We start from the raw sequence: 21,934 nt of genomic DNA, 5'->3' as shown, positions 1-21,934 counted from the left end.
ACTTATGCAAGCCATTCCATCGTGTATCCATGATCCCAACAAGATCATAGCCCTACAACTGCACACAGATATCTTAATTCCTTGTGTTTACTTCCCATGCTGCTTGCATTAATGTACATGCACTTCAGAGAGGCACCCCACCATCCTGATTTCCCAGGAAGGATTTTGGGGTTTCCTCATAATGGTGCTTTATAGACACTTGCTTACATCCAAATGCTGGAGGTGACCCTGTTTAAGCCTCCTTTTGTTGATTTTGTGTTCCCTTTCACGCACATCATTCCAGGCCCTTTGCTCATCAACCATGTCCATCACTCCCTCACAGTGCTGCTGGTGACTCTCTCCCTCACTTGTGGTTCCTACTTCAAAGCCATCCTTACCAGGTCAGCTATCCTGCTGGCAAAGGTACCTTTGTCCCCCTTACTAAAGTGGATCCCATCTCTCCCAAGCAGTTCTTTGCATTCACAGAACTACAAGCCTAGCTGCACTGTATAAGCCAACCTAGAGAATGCTTCCCCTTTAAAAGCAATTCTCTTCCATACCACTTCTGCTATTCGGTATATGTCTAGCTGAACAGCAGCCAACTCAAAACATCGTCCTACAATTCTGACATGTATTCTCAACAGACCCATTTAACAGATTTTACAGTTAATAACAACCCTGAAAACCCCTGAACAACCAACCATCATGACTCCAACATTTGAACTTCTAGAATCAGCTTCAGCTGAAAACCTAATCACTTTAAATATTCCACTAGCTCACAGAATACCTCAAGTTGGAAGGGACCCGTAAGGATCAAGTCCAACTCTCTGCTCCTCACAGGACTACCTATAACTAAATCATACCACTAAGAGCATCATCCAGACACTCCCTGAACTCCAAATGATGCTCTTCGCTATTCCAATTAAAATACTTCCTGACAGAGGGTAAAGTCAGGGCTTGCTTAAGTATTGCCTTAGGAAACGTCACCATAGTTTAACAGACAGGGCAAATGTTCCCTGTGCTTCTGGTACTCCCAATCCAGCAAACCAAGACAACTGCTGATGAAATTAAAGAGGGTATTTGCTCTCTATGGTACTCCCTATTCACAATCCTCTTGAAAATTATTTAAGGCAAGACACTGCCTGATAATGGGGCCAAACGAGAAACCAGGTAACTGATGTGGCCATGATTAAAATTACTCTTTTTCTAGAGGACTTAATCCAACTCATTACACAAACATATATATTAGTACAACTCAGTGTTGCAAACTGATCCTTATTTTAAGCTGGATTCAGTATGAAAGATGTCATCTCGCAAAACTACCCCAAGATTTTTTTTTTTTTACTTATCTGCATACATATATATACACACGCTAACAGCTAATAGCGAAATTTTTAGGAAAAAGTCTTAACTTAGACAACAAATGTACTGTCCTTCTGTCTGAAGTATTAGCACAGAGGGGAAGTTGGCCAACTGGGTTTTTTTCCCCATATTTATTTAGACATATGGTATTATACCAATGTCTTCATTTTTCAACATCAGGAAAAGTTACCTAGGACACTGAAAAAGAAAAAAACTTCTTTGAAAAAGAAATCTTTATATTAAAAGATATTTTCAAGGGCAGATGAAACATTTACAGTCATTTCAGACAATGGCAAGCTCTTCTCAGAGATGAGATAGCAAGCACTTTCCTCCTTCAGCTTGCTGCCTTGTGCTGGTTCCCCAGCACACTGAGCTGACCTTCAAGGTTTTTGTTTGGTCAGGGAGGCAGGATCCTGGCATTGAAGAAAACAAAGTGTATTTCTACAGAGTTTAAAGTTTATAAAACTTCAAAGTTTTTTTAAACAGTGCAAAGCACCCTGCTGGCCCAGCATACTGCTGCAATTGTACTGTTTTCTCCTGAAGAGAGCGCTCAGGGCACAAAAAGCAGTAAAAAAATAAAGTAAACCTGACTAAGCAAATGGCTGAACTATGTGATCACACATTTGTAAGACACTAGAAATCACTTAAAAGAACTTCCATTATTCTCATTAGTATAAGAGTCAAGTAGTGTTTAAAGCGTATTTAGACAGACTGGATACTCCAAGATGAAGCACTTAGCAACTTCATTCACATGGAAAGCTGAAGATAATGCACAGATTTTAGAACCCAGGACACAGTTAAACACTTCCAGGTATGAAATGCATCACCAGAAGTTCACACTACTAGAAACATTCTGACCTGAGCAAAAAGGATATCCTATCAAGAAACTGCACATTTAAATATACAAATTCGGGAACCTAGTAAAGGAATAAGTTAAATAGCTCACAAAGACCCAGGAAAATTCACCAATACATATTTTAACTTGTGTCCTCTTATCTGCACACTGAAGTAGTACACTGCTCGGAGAAGCACATGAGCTAAGAAGATTAACTGTACCAAAACATGGTAGGATACAGAAAAGAAATGGTAAACGTAATTTTTTAATTTTATTTTTATTTTTCATACAAGTTGTGCTGCAGGACTGTGTCTTCTAAGTACAGTGCTGTCTATCAAGAGATTTTGGGTCTAAGTCCACAAGGAAAAGAAAAAGCAAAACTAAATCTAGGAACAGTGATCCTAGACTGTTAGAGCCAGGGGACGGAGGGGTGGGAGCGTACAAAGGCATTGATATGGTCCGAACAAATGATAAATGGTTTTATTTGAGTTCAGAATACTAGCTGACTAAACTTAGGACACCAATGTCATTTCCAGAGGTGAGGGAGGTTTTAATCACATGGCAATGACTACATTCAGATTATTTTACCCAGCAGTCAGTGTCCTCTGCAGAAGGAAAACTGAATTTTCATGCAAATCAATGACACGCTATGAGGAAAAAGCAGCAAAACTCACGTGAAGTATTTCTCTAGTTAATTTCTGATAAATGTAGACAGACAATAGCGAAATACACACAAACTCCAAAGGTAACTACAAAGGTAGCTGCACTTGTGTTTATGTTTCAAACATAATACTGTTCTGGGCAGATATGTATAACTAATTCGAGAGTGATTACAGTGGCCTCTGCTGTGCAACACTTTTTATTTAGGGATTGACATTTTAACATTTATTATGACTTTTTTGGGGGTGTTTGTGTGTACCTTATGAAAATATCATCCAATTAACTTGCTATTATCAATCAAGTTTAAACAGGAATGCAAAATTAGTATTGTATTTTAAGCTATTACTACCTGAAATTTGTCTCCCAAAAGCTCTGTCGGCTTGATTTTGTTGGGGGAGGTGGGGAATGGAGAGGGATAACACAGAGCAGAAAAAAGACCCCAAATCCAAAACCAACAGACCCTAAAGGAGAAGTAATGACAGACTATAGCTATGAGTCTGCGAGATGGACAAAACAAGACTACTAGTAAGGTATCCAACCTCATTTTCAACATGGATTTATTTTGGATGTACCCACACGTATCAAATCATGAAATACAATCCCAGTTTTGGACCTGCACCACAAGCTGCATTCACTATAGTTATGCCTGCAACATATGTATACCAACCTTGATTCAAGTATGTAAGAGTTTCATCATATAATTTTACTGCTGGAGATGTTGCAGCACACATAACATACTGGAAGGGTGGATGTTTGGTCTCATTTTCTTGTGGAAGGCTGGAATCTTCCTGTTTGAAAATAGGCAGTGCCAAAACATCACTGAAAAAAACAAACAAATAACTTTGTGAGACTGTTAGCCCTGTTTTGCCTGAAGTTACAGGAAAAAAAAAGTTATTTGTGACTTAAAAAACCACTGTGGAATACATACAGAATTGTGTCACTCAGTTTATGAGCGAAACCAATGTGAGCAGTATCCAAAACATTTTCCACCAAAATTTTAGGCCAGGATACATAAAGAATGCTCTGGGACCTAAGCAGACAATAAATAAAGTTGTGCTGATCCTCTGAAAATTTAATCTTCAGTTCTTGTCTCCACCAAAAAAAGTCAGTTTACTCTTAACTTTTCACCTGTCAACATAGGTAAGCTTACCTAATATACATGCAGCTGAGAGCAAGGCATTTACTTTCTTCTTTGAAATAATATATTCCCCAAAGTAAGTTAGTTACACTGTGAAAAATCTTTCTCCCCATTTAGTATCATTATATCTAACCTATTAATTCTGTTGATGTTGCAGATTTTTCAATCTTAACTTTTATTAGGCTTTAACACACTGAATAGCACAAAAATGATTAAGCAGCAGATTCACAAAACATAAGTTATAGAAAGTATATGCCAACATCCACTTCGCTTGTGGACCTAAGACCACCAGAAAAACTTTGCAACTGCAAAGTTTCTGAAGAGTAAAGAGCAATCCATGCTGTCCACAGGTAGCGGTGAGACAGCCAGCTTCACCACAACGAGCAAACACATCTTCTGCTTTCTACAGAACTAAATATTCTGTATAAGCAAGAGATTCTTTTTCCGTGTATACAGTAATCCTTCATAAACAAAACTTCAAAGAGATTAGCGAGTTCTATTCAGAGATAGTGTTTTTCTTGCACTCAGGTTTCGTTCATGATGAAATTATCTGCAGATCCATGAAACTTTCCTTGAAAGTTAGGTTATAAACTGAAGATTTCTCACACCACCTCACCTATTGATTCAGTTTTTAATCTGTATGTATCTTGTTTTTCTCTTGCCTTGATCACAGTCATAGATTTAAAGTATTTTATAAAAGAATTATAAATGTCTTATCTGTATTGCACTATTATTTACCTTTTGTATCCTAAAATTTTTGAAGTAAAATTGGGTTTTGCTCTCATTTCTGTGAGAGCCTGCTTTAATTAAAGAGAACTCCAATTCCTCTTGAATTCCAACTCCTATCTGGAGAATCAAAAAGTATCAGTATCATAACCAATTTAAAAAGTGAAAATACAGCCAATATGTTTGTGCCACAGAAGGTTATAGTATAGACTTGGTCTGTATAAGGTGTGAGGAGTGCAGCTGGGGCACCCCAACTTTTCTTTCAGAGCATGTGCCCCATACAGTAAGGTAAAGGCCAGCCACATCATATTCCACTCCCCTAGCTACCTGGAAGAAGCTATATTGACCTGAAAGAAGAAATACTTATGAATGGTGAAAAAGTCTAAGAAGTTTGTCTATACCTTGTATAGACTGTACAGTCTCTCTCAAAAATAAGAACTAGAATTAAAAAAGGACCAAAAAAAAGACACCCATACAGGTTCCTTTCTACTAGGAAGAAACCCCAGAAGGTGCTACAAACAGGCGTGAAAGCAGGACAAGGCAGGATACTGTCCAAAAATGCAGTGCAAACCTGCTGAACCATACCATAGCTAATTCTGATGCCAGCTTCCCAAACTGGAGCCCAGAGGAGGCTGTATTCCTTTACTAGTTACACAGGAAGATAATGTGAAATACCCACTTAAGAGAAGCAGAAATTCTTAAAACAGTTTACTTCTATAGACCAAAGGACCATCCTACCCAGAGGCAGGAGAGAAAATCTCATAGATTGGTAGACTGCTACTTGAGGATGACTCAGAAGAAACAACTAGATGCTTCATGCCTTGCTGTCGGTCAAAAGGGCAGCATGAGCGGAGGGCAGCCCAACACAAGAGGGAGCACTGCGACAAGCAGAGAGAAGCATCGTCCCAAGACAGGACTTCTACACCAGGAACTTTGGCACATAAAACACTCGTTAGCGTTTTTATGAAAAGGAACTTTAAAATGGAAAGAACACGGGAACAATAACAATGTTTAAAATACACACATAAGAGTCAAAGTGCAACAAAGAAGGCATGCAAAGTATCTCACCAAACAACTAACCTGTAATTCTCAACCAAGTTCTGCAGCACTTGCTTTCACATAACACGCAAGATTAAAAAGAGAAGTCTTCTGTGTATTTTCAAAAAATATCTTTCAAGCTTTCATTTTCCACTCACAATTTAAAGATAAAAATGCATCTGGTCAGGCTCAAGAATGTGTGCCATGGTTAATGAACCAGTTACACTAACAGACAAGGCACTGAAAGCTAACAAATACAAATGGAAGACAAATTTAGCCAGCTTTAAACGTGCTTTTGCTAATACTTACAAAGTGGTAATGACTACCTGCCACTGCGGAAGAAAAAAAAACCACACAAAAACCAAGAGACATCCAACTCCTCAACCCTACAATTTAGTTGTAAAGAGAGCATAATGCACATTCTTAAATGCCACTATTCCAAAAAAATGCTCCAGCAAATGGCACAAGGCAAATATAAGAATATTCATGTATTTTCCCAGAAAAAAACATACATTGTTCTTATGAAACAGGCTTCTGGGTACTACCACATTCCAAAGGAAAAGAGAAGCCAATGCAATTTAAAACTTCCTAGACCATCTTTAAATAAATACCATTTAAATAACATTTTGATTTGTTCACTCATAAAGAATGAAGTACCAGTGTTTTCACATTTAAACATACGTTTGTTCCCACCTAAAACCAGATAAAAGCTACAGGCAATTAAAGAGTCAATAAGGTATGAAAAAAGTATTTCAAATTAAGATTTTTACAGTGTCAGCGATAAATAAATGTTAACTGATTTAGAACCAACTATTATTTCCTCTTAAAGAAAGTGACGTATCTCTCCAGACTTTCAGCAAGGAAGCTGCTGTGAAGTGAGTCGTCTATCCTTCAGTCACTGTCACACAGCAACAGAGGATGACCAGTTTTATTTGATACCCATGAGCCTACGGTTCAGCAACTCAAAAGGTCTCCTGGGCAGTACTGGCAGAAAGAAATTCTGCCATGCAAGCTGCTCCCTCCCTCCCCTTCCTGTTGTACGTGATATTTTTCCCAGCTAGGTTGGGATCTCTTGTGTAGCTGTGTGTTGGGCTGTGCTATGAACCGACAACTGAGGATGGTAAAGGCAGGTGACAAAAATTTTACTGTCGAGAAACCCCCATCCTACCAAATATAACTCGAGGGCAGGCATAATGAGTTAAGCCCATTTCCCTCCTCATGACTGGCAGTAACAGGGATATAGGAATCAGGGAAGAAATTGCTAATGTCTGCGTTTTCCTAGGAAGTTGTTAGGAACGTGCAGCTTTGAGAAACCTAAGAATACGAAGAGCATTCCCCCCAGTTCTCTGAGGTCAAAATCCTCTATTGTTTATCCTTACAATAGTTCAAACAGGGACCATCTAAATTTCACAGTGACAAGCATTTTCTACAAAATAAAATTCATTGCTTACACAGCACAGCTGAAGAAAAGATGTGAGGTGTACTCACAATTCAGAGAAGGAAACCAATGGGAAACAGAAATTCAGTATTTTTAATAGTCCTCTTACACCAAAGAAGAGTATCTTGTAAGCGATAAACTGCATATAATATATGCAGTTTAAGTAGATCAAATTCCTAAAAACTACAGAGATCCTAAATGACAGTCTTTTTACCACCTCCAATTTTATACTGATGCTATTATAAGACCCAACAAAAATAAAACAGGAGAGCAGGTCAGCCTTCTCAGTTCCAGCTTTTTTCCCCTCAGATCCCAGATACAATTTCTGTATTTATAACGAGCCAATGGCATGGCAGTGCAAATTATCTGCCACCCCAGTAAATAATTGGCAGCCTCCATGTATGTATACTTCAGCATCCTTTAGTCATTTTCTTACCTGGTAAAATTTGATTTGTGCTGGCCCAAGGCAGATTAGTGACAGGCACTTTTACTGCCAGCTTTGCTCAGGTTATTTAACATGGCAAAGAACCTCTTACCTAAACTGAAGCACCCACTAGCAGAGTTGCCCAGATGGAGGAAAAATAAGTTTTCCAAAACAGCTACTGTTGAAATGATTTCAGGCTACAGCAGAAAAGAGCTTTAGAGACTGATTCTGTTCTTCTTCTGTCACTGATAACTTCTGATCTTGGGAAGTAAAAGAGTCATTTACTTCACTTGACTCATCTGAGTGAACTTTGGACTATTACAAGCAAGCTGAGGTGTAAACGAATAGCACTGTTTTGAAGAAGCAGGAGCTTTTGTTAGACTTCTTGATATCATTTGAAAAAGCAGACCTATGAAGGTTTACTCTCCATATGGAAGGAACTCCAAGACCAAATTTTTGAAACTATTAGCTCCCATAAGAAAAGTCTTATCTCAGTCCCTCACAATTTGTTATCTAGTGCATTCAGCTGAAAACATTCTTTTTTTCTTCATAGAGGGAGAAGAAAATTTTCCCAGAAAAGCAAACAGAAACAGTCTTCATTACACACCAAAAGCAGGCAGTAAACACAACTCCAACACCCAATCTTAGCTAGCTATGCTACAGAAGAAGTGCATAAATGAAACTTCACCATACAAAAGTAGAAAGGCTTAGAAGAGGAAGCAAGGTGCACATTAACACTTGAACCGAAGCATCCAGTGGCACGGATCACGTGCGATAAGCTATTCTGTTATGTAGCCTACATGAGCATAGTACAAAAAGACCATGGAAAATGTAAGTTATTCTTCTCCCATGCTTGTGAAATGTGTTTGCCAGCCACAAAATCATCTTCCCTCAAAATACAAAACCCTTTTTTCAACATTTTTTCTGAAGCATTAAAAAAAAAAAACCAAAAAACACCAAACAGAATGAAACTGCCTAATAATAATAGGGTCACAAAATAAATAAAGAACCTCCTGTCCTTAGAAGAATAGGAACTAGTATGTCATCAAAATTCAAAGCAACTTTCCATCAATCATCTGCCTTATCTGTCTTCTGGTTTGTGTACTTTTGGGTGTGAATACTAAAGCATCCAAGAACATGCAGATCTTTTGAAACTTTAAAGCATGCTTTACAAGGGCAAATACCTTGAGAAAAATGTTTCTCCAGCAGTATTTAAATTAGAGTTATGATCTCAAAGTGAAGCTCTGCACTGTTAAGAGGTCTGAACAAGCCATAGGAAAATGTAAGGGAACAGAAGAGCTGATACTTCCTAACACTTTCCCTGTGTCCACAAAAGCAAGTTTGATGTGAGATGAGACCCCTGGAAGTAGTTGCTGGGAAACAACTTTCTCTGAAGCACTTGTCAAGAAGTGAAACATGAATGAGTAAACAGGTACAAATGCAATGCTGTTCTGTGAATCCTACAACCCATCACATGGAAACTCAGCTGGTTAAAGGCCTCAACTTCTGGGGAGTCTTGGGGAGCAAAAAACCACCAATCAAAGAAAGAACAAAAATCCCACTACGAAAACCTGTGTCCTCCTAAGCTCTTGAAGGTACCAAGGAAAAGCTCTAAGAATAGTATTTGTTCACAATTATAAATCCCCGATTCTCCATCCACTCCTCCGACACATGGAAGTCAGGCAGCTGCTCTAATTTGCAGCAGCTATAGTACAGATTGTTCCTAAGTGGGAGTAATGCATAAAGCGTAAATGAAAGTAAACTTGCTGCCCTGCTCTCAATCCCACACGTCCATCCACCATGAGAGGTGATGGGAACAGAGAAGGTAATTATACAGCCTGAAGAGTCTTTTCCTTAAGAATTAAACTGGTCTCCTTGCCTTTTTGAAAGGTATTCACACATCAACTGGGAAGAAGAAGAAAAAAAGAAACCTAAAAACAATATTAGTGACCTAGAACATGGAGTTTATCTTTCAACATGTTTTATCTGTGGCAACAAAGCGAGGAAGTTTAGGTTTGTGGATTTTTTTTCCTCAAAAGTCTATTTCCTAACAGGTTTTTACATATTTGTGTGCCTGCACAAAGAATCAAGCTCCAATTCTAATCAGTACATAAATTTTTATTTTACAGCATCTAGATGTTAGTGAAAGTTGGGGTTTTTTCTACAGTGCAATACATAAAAACAGACCACTGCAACAGAAGCTTTTTAATGTATTCTGCAGAAAATTCTATGGAGGAAGGGGGAAGGAAAAGGAAAAAAGAAAAGATTTCAGGATACCTTAAGCACTCCTCTTAAAAAAACCCAACGTAACCAGTAGCAGAGTCTCAAAAGAGTGGGAGGCTTAGAGGAAGCATAAACAGTCATTTTGTCTGTCACAAAGTAACAGCAGCCACAAGGAAAACAGGGCCTGAATGAGATAACTCTGTTTTTTTATTTTTGCACAGCGACTATAAAGTTAAGACAGTAACTGTCATGACCCAATCATGTTCATCAGAGACCAAAAAAAGGATGTCAGGGACCTGAAAGTTTTTAGAAGACAACACCCTCCCTCTCTTCTCCACCTGAAAACAAAGCTATAAGTTTTAAGACAATGGTCACCCAAGTCCAAACAGACCACCTTCGTGGTTACTTTAGCCTAAACTTTGGAGGTGAGTTGATACACAAAGTTCCCTCATTCTTCAAGGCTCTCCAGAGCACAGTAAGAAACCAGGACTGACTGCACTAGGTTTTTGTTCTTGCCAAACAAGGTAGCAGCCAGCTCCATTCTCCGAAGACACTCCGGGTGTTTGGGAGATGCAGCAGAATCAAACTGACTTGATTCTCCAAAAATGGAGGACAGTCTGGATTTATTGTCATAGAGTCTTTTGCATAGACTTTCCCGTTTCAGAGCCAAGATTCATCTTTTTCAATTTCACTTCATAAACTTCAAGTTTTAATCTGGAAATATGTATCACAATAGCTACTCTGGAAATAATCGTCAAATTTCCCAATGACAGGCTTCAATTTTAGCACTACAAATACCATTGGAATTGCAAGCATTTAAATAAATTCATACACTAAGCTTTCAAATTACACATAAAAATTCAGTCATTAAGATACTTGTCCTTATATTAATGTTCATTTAACTTAATTTAAATCAAATCATTAATCAAATAATTCATTACAGGAAAAATGGAATTCTGCTAGAGAAACAGCAGGCAGCTCCTGAAACTTATCAACGAAACAGCCTCCATTTTTAACAGTTCATAGCAATGATCAGTGGTCCCCAAAATTACACAATTCCTGACAATAATGATTATCAATTGAATTGAATCTTGTGTTTATAGGCAGTTTCCTATTGCATGAGAAGACGTTAGAACAACAATCAGAAACACTGGGTTTCAAGATTTTAAGGAAATTTTGAGAACTATTTAAAACCATGTGAATCTGCAGAGAAATTTTAGACGGTTAGCTTCCTTTTGAAAAAACTACAGTTAGTGGTCAATGGACATGAGCAGTTTTCTTCGCAAGAAAAAACGCAGGGGTAATACCATATATTCTACTTCAGACTGATAATCAACTTGAGGAAGTATCAACTATATTATATACAACCCTAACGGGCAAAAGGGTTATGTGCAGGTCTTCCTAACAAAATTCAGGGGCATATAGCTTGGGGAGCTCTCCCAGCATTCTCCTCTAGACAACATTTCTTTTTCTTCTATCACCTTTTTTTGTAAGGAAGTGACAGGTAATTAGCTTCTACTAGCACAAAGAACAGTGACAGTAATATGTTCACTCTTTATGCTATACCACTTCTCTTCGTTTTCCCCTCTCACATCATTTAACAGGCCATGACTTCCCTAAAGTAAAGATCTAAGCAATACATAAGATAACTAACATACTTGCTGAAATCACTCTGAATCCAGCAAACACCAATTGCAATTAGGTGGTCCCTTTAACTATGTGTTCAGAGATTAAAGTTACAAATAATATCAGCGTGTGTTCCAAAAATACTTGTATCTCGTCACAAACATAAAGTGTGCAACAAAACGTAAGACTAACGTATAACTTCGCTTGTGTATATTAATTTTAATAGCTGTTTTTAACTGCTACAGCTTTTTTTGTGGTAATTCAAAACATCCTCATAGGCAGGTATATGTAACTGAAAAAACACTTAGGATTGCTGCCCACCATAAAAGAATGATATGAGCAGAAGAAACAATCTACACAACAACAATAAAGATTAAAACTCTTAAAGTTTCAAGAAACTAAACAGTGTACATTACTGGGAGAATGAATGAAGTCTACAAAAAGAAAGGGAAATCTTTATAGAGTCATCCCAGTCAAAACTCAAGACTTCTACTCGTAAGAAATCCCAGAAAGAACTGGATCGTGACAGAGAAGGAAGAACGCTTCTTGAACAGGAGCGCATGCATTATCCATTGGTGTTTGCACGAGGAAAAAGATAACCAGAAACCGAATGCTGAGAAGCCATCCAGGCAACTGCCGTACAGCTGCCCACAAAAACTGGCACGCCACTTCGTGGGGCGAATGTTCATTTGGCAAAGGCAGAAACGGGACAGAAGTGGAATAAGATGCAGATGAACTGAATATAAAATCAAGAGTATTCTCAGGAATAGAGATGAATCATCTTGTTCTCGGAACTGGCAAGTTCTCAAAGTTAGTTTTAATTAGAAAAAAAACAAAAAAAATCAACCCCCCTCCAAAAGAAGAACCCCATCACATACATATCCCACCATAAACCTGCTGAGCTTACAATTCCAAATACTAACAAAAAGGTCCTCATTTCTATTCAGCTGAAGCCCTTATTTCTAACTTCGAACAAAGACACTGCAGTTCCAATGCTTCACCTGAGAAGTACTGCCTTAAAATACATACAATAGCCAAAACCTGTGGCGGTCTCCAAGTTTCAGGTAGCCCTGAGAGAGAATGCATCTTCCATACAGGTTAGGCCATCAAAACTACCAAATACCAGTGTTTTACCTCTCCAGGCTCTCAAAATACTAATACTGCTGAAAACCTTAGACTCAAACGTCTGCCAGCGTCTCCAAAGCAGTTTCCCTTTTTCACGCCAGTAAGTCACTCAGAAGTCTACATGTTCTGCTCATAACCAAGATAAAACGTACTTCTTCCAAACAAGTACAGTTTTATCTTAGCTTTGAAAAAGCACACCCAAATGCTATTTAAACACTTTCCCTGTAAAACCTGGAGAAGAATCAAAAGGTAAAGAAACTACCAAGTTGATTAAGAACAGAAAGATCTACATGACAAGGAAAAAAAAAAAAAAAAAAAAGGAGACATCACCAAAGACACATACTACACAGAAACATGAAAGAATAAATAAACCGATTAAAGTACAACCATGCTACTACCCTATGAATTACCACAACGTTTACCCACTTGAGAAAAAAACATTTTTTTAACCATCAGAAAAAACAGCTATTGTTTATTATGAACCAGAATTATATTCCCCAAGTACAAGATGATAACCTTCTGATATACAGAGTCCAGTTACATTGCCAAGGGACGGAGAAACGTCATTTTTACGGTAAAGATTACACCTACGGGGCAAAAGCATCCCAGCCTAAGCAGCAGCCCGCCCTTTCAGGCAGGCCATCTGCCAGCAGAAGGGGAGGGGAGGGCAGGGCGGGAGACCTCCTGGGGCAGCCCCTTCACCGCCATGCCGAGCAACACGGCAGCCGGTACCACGGAAGAGGCGGCTGCAGCAGCAGCAGCTATGAGGAGAGACCGGGCCCGCTCTCGGGGAAGACACTCTGGGATACAAAAACATGACGGAAGAAAAGACTGGGGGGGGGGGGGGGAGGGGAGAAGCCCCAGCTCCTTCCCGCGCTCTCCGAGGAGGCCGGTCGGGAGGCGGCACCCACCGCGGGCCACAAGTTACCTCATGCTGTAGGCACCGGCTCCCAGCTCCTGCCCGATGCCGGAGAGGCTGGCGTCGAAGTCGTGCACCAGCCCGGACTCGATCACTTCATCCATCTTCAGCACCCACGCCATTTTCCGCCGCGCTCCCGCGGGAGGAACCGGACGGGGAGGAGCCGCTCAGCCCCGGAGCCGCCGCCGCCGCTCCTCCGGCGGGAAGGCAACGTCTCGGCGGGCGGCGCCGGGAAAGCGATGGGCTGGCGGAGGAGGGGGAGGAAGGAGAAGCGCGTACAGACCGGGGAAGGGGCGGGGGGGGGGGGGGGGTAAGTCCGCGTTCAGCCCCGGGGGGGCCCTGTCCCCGCGGCGTGACCAGGGCGCGGGGTGGCTCTCAGCATCCTGCGCTCGCCCGGCCGCCGCGGCGGGCTGGGGACCGGGCGGTCGCCACCGCCGCCGCCGCCGCCGCCGCCTCCTCCTCCTCCTCCGCCTCCGACCGGACCCTGCCCAGGGCCACCGCCGCTTCTACCGCCGCCCGAGCTCCGACCCAGCCCAGCGGCGCCTCCCGCCGCATCATTCACAGGGGTGAGGCGGCTGCTGCGGCGGCGGCAGCAGCAGCGCGGGCACCCGCCGCCACTACGGCCCCGCCGGGGAGGAACCACCGCTGCCGCCCCGGCGTGCCTCCACTCGCGCCCAGCGCCGCCGCTCACGCCAACATGGCGACGACTTCCAGCCCCGAGTGCCTACCGGGGCGGGGCCTTCCCGAGCTCGGGGCCGCCGATTGGCTGGTCTCCGCCGAAGGACCCAATCAGGAGAGGGCGGCGAGGGGGGTGAGGGGAAAGCCCAGCCAATGAGCGGGTACTTCCTCACGCGAGGCGACGTCAACTCCGAAGCCCCGCCCCAGGGCCCGTCGTGCACGGCTGCAGCGCCCTTCCTCCCCCCCCCTCCCCGCTCCTGCGCGCGCGCGGCATGCTGGAAGCGCCCTCCCCGGAAACGGAAGGGCGGCAGGCGGGCAGGAAGCGGCGGTAGGGCCCCGCGAGGAGGGCTGCGGCACCTCCGGCACCGGCTGGGCCGAGGCCGGTAACAGGCCGCCTTCTTCCGGCGCTTCCGGGCCTGTAACGTGCGGGCCTGGGGCCGCTGCCCCAGCGCTACCCGCCTCCACGAGAGTAGTGACAGAAGCCGGCGCTTGTAGGACGAGACGTGTGCTCTGTCAGAACGGGCTCGGAGGCGGGGGGGGGGGGCGATCCGCCGGGAGCGCTGCAAGCACGGGGGAGGCGGGGGTAATGGGGGCCTGCCTCCCCCTCTCCTCTCCAGCCCTCTGCCCCCTCCGCTGGTTCCAGCTCATGTCAGGCAAAGGTTCTTACAGCGCAGTAAGTTAACTTACTTTAGCCTGCCCTAAAGAACCCAGACCCCGATGGAGGCTGAATAACCAATTAATACTGTGGGGAGATAGACAAAAAGACGCAGCAGTACGCACAAGGCGGAAAATTACTTTTTTTACCTAGCATACGCTATATAAATACACCACTTAATTTGAGGAACAAAATCTCAGCACCTCTGCATCCTGGACTCAAAAGTCTCCAGTTTGTTAAAACAGGAGCGTTCACAAGTCGTGAAGGCTCCCACGGCAGGCAGGACTAACTCTGGAGCTCAGAGGAACATACTCTGGGCTCAGAACCCTCTTGTTGCCTAATGGCTAGGAGGAAGCTGCTGTAAATGGACATACAGGAAGCAGATACTGCTGTTGTCATCTTCAAGTTAAATTGCATCCACCTGTGGTGAGGTGAAAAGTGCAGTACCTAGAAAGAATTTTCTTGGCTTAGGACTGATTTCCTCTGTTTCTCTCTGGCCTTAGAGTTGTTTCTCAGCCCATTTTCTAGCAACTTAAGTCCATTTTGTACGGTTTTAGCTGCATTAAGACTGCCTTTCGCTCCTTTAACAGGCCAAACCGAGTTAAATCCAGGCTTACTCAAGTAGCATCAAATTTGTCCTTCTGGGGTATGAATTTATATTTTGTAAAAATTACTAAGGTAGCTTCATTTTATGCTGTTACTAAAATTGACTACTTTATATTTTCCAAGGAAAGGATCGAAGAGGCAGCTAAGCTTTTAATAAATAATTCTTACTGATTATAATGGCCTGGCAATCAGAGAACACTAGGAGGAATGCAAGGGAGAACTGGAATTGCCAGTGGTTTAGATTATAATCCTGTCCCCTCTGGTCATAAAATACTTAGTGTGGTGAGGGGTTGCTAATAGGGTAAGTAACCAACAACTTCATGTAAAGAAGGGGTCTCAAAAACACTCAAATGTTAATAATTCAGAGGATAGTCAAATAATTTTGAGAAGTTTCCTTAAAATGAAACATCCAGTGAATAAACTACAGAAGAGTACCGAGACTGTAAAATGCATTTTGATCATACAGATACATGCTTTGAGTACCATCACACAAGTTTTTCAAAAGATAAAAGTCAGGAAGGCCCTAAGTTCATGAATGATTAACAAAATACCAGCTGTTGTTTGAAATGTACATACGACATCCTTCAAAGATAGAGAAGCACACAGACCACGTTTTATGATTTTCAAAGGCAATTTGTAAAGGTAAGATATGGCTGCCAGCTTGTCCAGAAAATGGTACTGGTATTTTTGCTGCTGTAATTGATGTAAGAGATTTCTGCCTATCTGAGGACAGAGGAATGATTCATCTGCATATAAGAGGAAGCTTAAAAAAGGGAAATTTATGAAGAGGGCATGGGCTCACGGACAAGTCACTAGCATGGGCACTAGCTACCAAGTTACAGGTTTTAGTGAGAAGAATTGAAATTGCCACAGGCAAAATACCTCCTTTAAGCCTGACAAGATGACAACAATACCCTGAATTCATTAATTTATTATTACAGTGGAAATGTTTGTTAGCACTTCTGAAGATGGTAACAACACAGATGATGGCATTAATTAGTTTCAGTGACTGTTACAGGGTGTTTGTGGTCCAGTTAATAAATTAGGAGGCATTATTCAGCACACAATAGCAGTGACTACAAAGTTAGTTTAAACTCCTATCATTGAAGAATTAACAGAGTTTTGACTGAGAACTCAAACCTTACCCTAAGCAGACATTTGTAGACCTAAAGGGGACTTTGTAAGTAAGGTAGCATAAATAACACTAAAAAGCACTTTTGTAAGGGGTACAAGAGAAAGTGGTGGTTTGTGGAAAACTAAAAGTAATGCACTTTCTGCTTCTGACAGTCAGAGATATAAGTTAAGACAGGATCCAAGACCAGAGAAGCCAGGTACAGTTTGATTTATGCATAGCAAAACTGGTTTATCTGTTTACTAGCAGTTACAAAATCATAAATTGATGATTTTTTACTGGGAATTGTTTTCTTCTGACCTAAAGTCCAACCTCTGCTGAGGGTATCTTGAGTGGATACAGTAAGACCCATCCTCTTGCAGTTCATTCTTTAAAAGTTGGGTAAAGCTTGTCCATGAGAAACAAACTGACTGTTAGTATTTCTGAAGATGTTATCTTTAGCTATTTTAGGACACAAAGTGTCCTTTTTCTGTTAAAATACGAATATTAACAGTGCATACATTTTTCTTTAGCATTATTTGCATCCCTGGCTAATTTACAACAAGTTTTCTGCAGAGGTTTGTGGTGTGTGTTTGGTTTTTGTTGTTTTTCAAGTACACTGTGATGTCTTTCTCTGGGGCAAGTTCCTGGATCAGTCCTGTTCTCAGATCACCTGCTGGAGGATCAGCAGTGCACACAAACACCGCTTTCCAGCCAGATCTAGCCCACTCCAGTGTATGGGGTTGTACCTTCAGTGCAAATCAGCTCAAGTACTCAAATCTCTAGTTACGGTAATTATGACGCAGTGTTCTCAACTTTCGCCAAAAGAGTTTAAAAATAACTTCAGGCAGATAGTGATTACAAACAGAAACGTTGAAAACAAAAAATTCTGTATTCTATTTTTCAGTTTTTACACTAGCCTTGTGATTTTTTTAATGCCTATGGTTGACGTTCTGCATATTGTAGTATGAATGGTAGCTGCTTCCATTTTTTTTTTTTTTTTTAATTTATTTTTAATCCTACTCTTTCTGTTAGTCTTCCCACAATTTAACTTTCAGGACGATTTGCTGCTAAACTTCAATATTGGCCTTATACTCAGGGAGAGCAGAGTCAAGTTCAAGCTATTTTAAAGACTAAGGAAATAAAGAATACAGATTTCTACTGCAAAAGTAAAGTTGTTCTTATTCTTTACGAGCAACAAAGAGTCTTGACTGGAAAAATTGTCACACTTTTGATGCTGTCTGTATTCCACAGAAAACTAGAGTGGGTTTAGCCAAATAGGAGCTGTTGAAAATTCACATATAGTACATTTTTAAAGGCCTTTTTCCTAATAAAATTCCTATTCTGCAACATAGACAACATAAGCCCCATGCAGAGTCCCACAAATTAGGCACATCAGCCTCTTTTGAGGATGAGATTGCAGAATTTGTGCCCAAATTTTTAAATATTTACTTGTCAGTAAGGCTGAGAGCAGAGGCTGCCGGAGAGAGGAGACTCCTTACACTTTATAGAATGATAACAGCTTTCTTCCTGGCTCTCTCCCAAGCTTTCCCTACACAAAAAACATTCAAAACTTGCTACCTGCCTGGTGGAATTGTCTAAAACAGGAGTTAAACATTTTGAGATCTCAAACTGCTTCTCTAACCCACTGAGCAGGCCAAATCCACAAGCCTAACTTGTCTGAGATGACGTTCCCTGTGGCCCTGCACTTATGTTTCTGCATGTCCCTGTCACCAGACCCACTAACTGGAATTGGAGACTTAATACAACAGAGAGCAAGTGCATGCAGTAGGAGCCTGATTTTGCAAATATATCTTCATAAACGCGTTGTAAGTACAGTTACTGGGAAGTTGGAGAAGGGATCCTGGGACACTCCTTTCTCTAGCCGCTCTTCACTAAGGCTGGCTGGCACCCTCCCCTGAAGTCAATTGCTGTTTCTAAATGAGCCTTACTGACACCCAGATGCAGGACTGAAGTGTGGTGCTTCCCTAAGGGGGAAGTGCCGAGGACAGAGCTGAACAACTTGATGATTGTGACCAGACTGAAGCCTAGTGCCTGAACTGGTTTGTAGTCTTTCTGCTTGTGGTAATCGGCCTCAAGGGCCAATCTTGTTAGCTCCTGTACACCACCCTTAATTTATGAAGGTGTCCCCACTGCGTTGTATTTCAATACCAAAACACAGATGCATGCTGCCACCCAAACCTAAAGGCAGGTGCTCAAAAGTGTGTGGGAGGAGTAACTTCAGAGGGACTCTTAGATAAGGGTGGGGAAGCAGAAACAAATACAGGGAAGCAATGAAGACAGACAAGGATGTGGTGAAAACGGGCCCTGCGAAAAGCTAGGAGGGGACGCACCTCTAGGCTGAAGAGAGAAGGGGGGACTGGAGGTAGGAGTGGACATTCTCACTTTCCCTTGCTCTTTGGTTACTTTTGCACTGGGAGCTGTGCACATCGCTTGTAAACTGGACTGCATCAGGGAACTCCAGCACCCGTTCTTCATTTCTGTTTTACTGCTCAAGCCAATAGAAGCAGTGCTGTGTTTGCTACATATTTGTGTTAGCCAACCTAAATTTCAAATCACCCTGACCGTTGTATTGAAGTGGATTGATTTTATAAAACTCCACTGCAGTTTTCATTAGTTTCACTCTTTGGAACCCAAATATAACCTCAATTCCTTTGCTTTTTTTAAACGTAAAACTTAACACATTTCTAATAAAAACACGCCACTCAACAATTCTACAAGAACAGAAGTAATGTTTTGGTAGAGCAATAGGCATGAGACTACCAACATACAAAAAGCCATGTCAAGGTAGATGATTAAACACTGTCATGTTTATATACATTGTATTTAGCCAAAAAGCAATAAGCTAAAGTTTAATACAGAGAGTGAACCACACTGTAAATTGAAACTCAATTAACATCAAGATTATCTGGAATCTATGAGCCTAGTTCTTGTCAAAGCACAATCATTTCTAGTTATAAGAAAAATTTGAATACTGTACACAAATAATATTTTAGTCACGAAGAGGTAAAGTAGGTTCATAGCTCATAGTAATATGCTGATGCAATAAGCTATATATTGCGTCAGAATTTCAATGCAAAACGTTTAGCCAGCATGCCTGCACTGATACAAGCAGCCCGTAGTCCTGATCCCACAGATCAGCTGAGCTGCAGCAGATAATCAAAGTAGACATGAAACATCAAGGTATTCATAAGTCTGTATTACTTCATATAAACAGAGTTTTATCTACAGACTGCAAACATAACTTGAAAAAGAAACAAAAAATTAACACATCTGTGAATATCGTATTGAGCAGTAAAACATTACTATCACTGGGTGCTAGTGCACATGTACTGTGGCATGGTTTGTGAAAATCGTGGAGCTATAGTAAAGTAAATCTCCACTGTGTTGACTGTACTGCTCAAGCTATTCTCAAAGGCTCTGCGATCACCAGCTCTACTTGAAAGCTTGAACTTGTGAATTAGCAAAAGCTGTGCAGTCTGCATTCTTGTGTGTTATAGCATTATAATAATAATAATTATTATTATTAAAAATCACACCCATTCTTTCTTACCGCAGGTAGCTGGTGTTACTGGTGGGGTACTGGTGATGGTGATAATGTTCAGGCTGGCTGTGCCAGAAAAGCATTTTGGGATGAGATGAAGCGTTGTGCTCAGCTAAGAGATGGTCACTGCAGTGATGGGAGAGAGGAAAATAAACAAATACACACATTCAGATTGAAGTTGCAGTTGGGTCCCTTACATTTAGCTGCTGCCAGCAAGTTTGCCGGTGTCACTCTCTCCAGAAGAGGCAGGTGGCTGAAGCCTTGGCTGGTCCCCACCTACCCTCCTGCTCCCCAAACTTGCTGTGCTGTTAGCTGCTGCCCAGCTGCAAGGCTTTATTGCTAGCTGATGTGACATCAAGTGCAACTCAGACCTCACCAGCATCCCCGTTGCTCTCCTCCCCTCCCTCCACACTGTTGGAGCATCACTAAGCAGAACTGCATGTTAGAGCCAGGAGAAAGAGCAAATTCAGAGCATTTCTGCCTCAGAGAGACATGCGGTTCCCTCCTTGCACAGTCCGCTCAGAGTACTTGAACACTACAACCCGCATAGGAATGACTGACTGAACAGAAAAAGGTGGAATACACAACGACCTCTTTAAGGCAAGCAAGATACCTTCTCGGTAGTGTTTAGACTGTATCCCCTTTGCCTGGTCATTCTGTACATGTTCAAGTGGCAAACTTGTACAAAGTACAACTTTATAGTTACCTTTTTGCCATCAAAAAAGATTATAACACCCACCCCCCCGCCCCCCCCCCCAAACAATGAAAACACTGTCAAACTGCAGGAAAAATATTTACTCCAACATCCACCCACATGACCTCTCACACACGCTTTAGGGAAAAATCATATTCAGATGCAAAACAGCTGCTCGGTGCACTCATGTCTCAGTGCCATTTGTTTGCCTGGGTTTGCAGCCAGGCTTGTAGTATCTACTTTAAAACACACAAAATAGTACTGGTTGATCCTGCTAAGACCTTGACAATCAGAAATAAAAGGTGGCACACATTCAAAAACCTTATCTGAAAATAGTTACCTGCAGAGGGCACCCATTCCGCTTGAAATAGAATGGACTACTGATAAATAGCAGTAGGTTTTCAGTGGGGGTTGGTGTTTGGGGTTGTTTTGTTTTGTTTTTTTAAATACCACCTCCACACAAGCATACATCACTTGTTCCCTGCAGTTCATTTTATAAAAAGATACTTTTAAAAGGTAGTGCAATATTGTGACAACATGCAGGCTATGAAAATCAGAATATCAAAGAGCAAGGTTCTGGAAAGGAAAAAGGAATTATTTCTTATTAGAGTGAAAGTAATATGCAGCAATCAAAAAAAAAAACCAAACAGATAAACAACATTGTTGGCTGTTTTTTTTCCTAGCATGAGGCAGTTCTCCCTTAAATTACCATTCTTATTCAACATCAAACACCACAAACAAAAAGCAAAGGCCAGAATAATAACAGAAGAGGAACCATAAACATGGGAAGAGAAAGAAACACCCACAAGAGACACTGTCCAGAAAAGCAGACAAGAACTGGGACTGCTGGTTTAGTGATTCTAAGAGGTTGTTCTCTTGCAAGAGGCACCTGGGTACCTCAAGGAGGGCCGTCAGAACATAGAGCTGCTTGCGTGCACAAATTTATCTTCGCTCCAGCAAGGGTGAGAGCCGGAGGGGTCTTTTCAGGGTTAGTTTTTCCACTTACATGTCTATATGTAACTGCATACTCTTAATAAGCACCCTCCTAGCAGATGTAAAGGGCTGGACAAGTCCCAGTGATCACTGCTGCATTTTTTTAATAATTAATTTGATCTCAGTGACAGAGTACATA

The 21,934-nt window shown here is 41.5% G+C and overlaps 1 protein-coding gene across 6 annotated transcripts in view; it reads right to left on the bottom strand.

Moving 5' to 3' along the window:
- Positions 1-14,218, bottom strand: part of UBP1 (upstream binding protein 1) — a 40,145-nt gene extending 25,927 nt beyond the window's left edge. For 3 of the 6 annotated variants that reach the window (XM_069810416.1, XM_069810449.1, XM_069810457.1), the window contains exons 1-2: positions 13,503-14,217; positions 3,504-3,655 (exon numbers count right to left, since the gene is read on the bottom strand). In XM_069810416.1, the coding sequence (XP_069666517.1) occupies positions 3,504-3,655; positions 13,503-13,615 (265 nt within the window). In that variant the 5' untranslated portion in view covers positions 13,616-14,217. Of the gene's footprint in view, positions 1-3,503; positions 3,656-13,502 lie in introns of all 6 variants that reach the window. The other 3 variants (XM_069810423.1, XM_069810430.1, XM_069810440.1) reach the window with 3 other exon arrangements.
- Between the last annotated feature and the right edge of the window lie 7,716 nt (positions 14,219-21,934).

This window comes from Haliaeetus albicilla, chromosome 2 (genome assembly GCF_947461875.1).
Source record: "Haliaeetus albicilla chromosome 2, bHalAlb1.1, whole genome shotgun sequence".
Classification (NCBI taxonomy): Eukaryota; Metazoa; Chordata; class Aves; order Accipitriformes; family Accipitridae; genus Haliaeetus; species Haliaeetus albicilla.
Note: the sequence above shows the minus strand (reverse complement) of the source record. Positions and strands in the feature narration are given on the sequence as shown.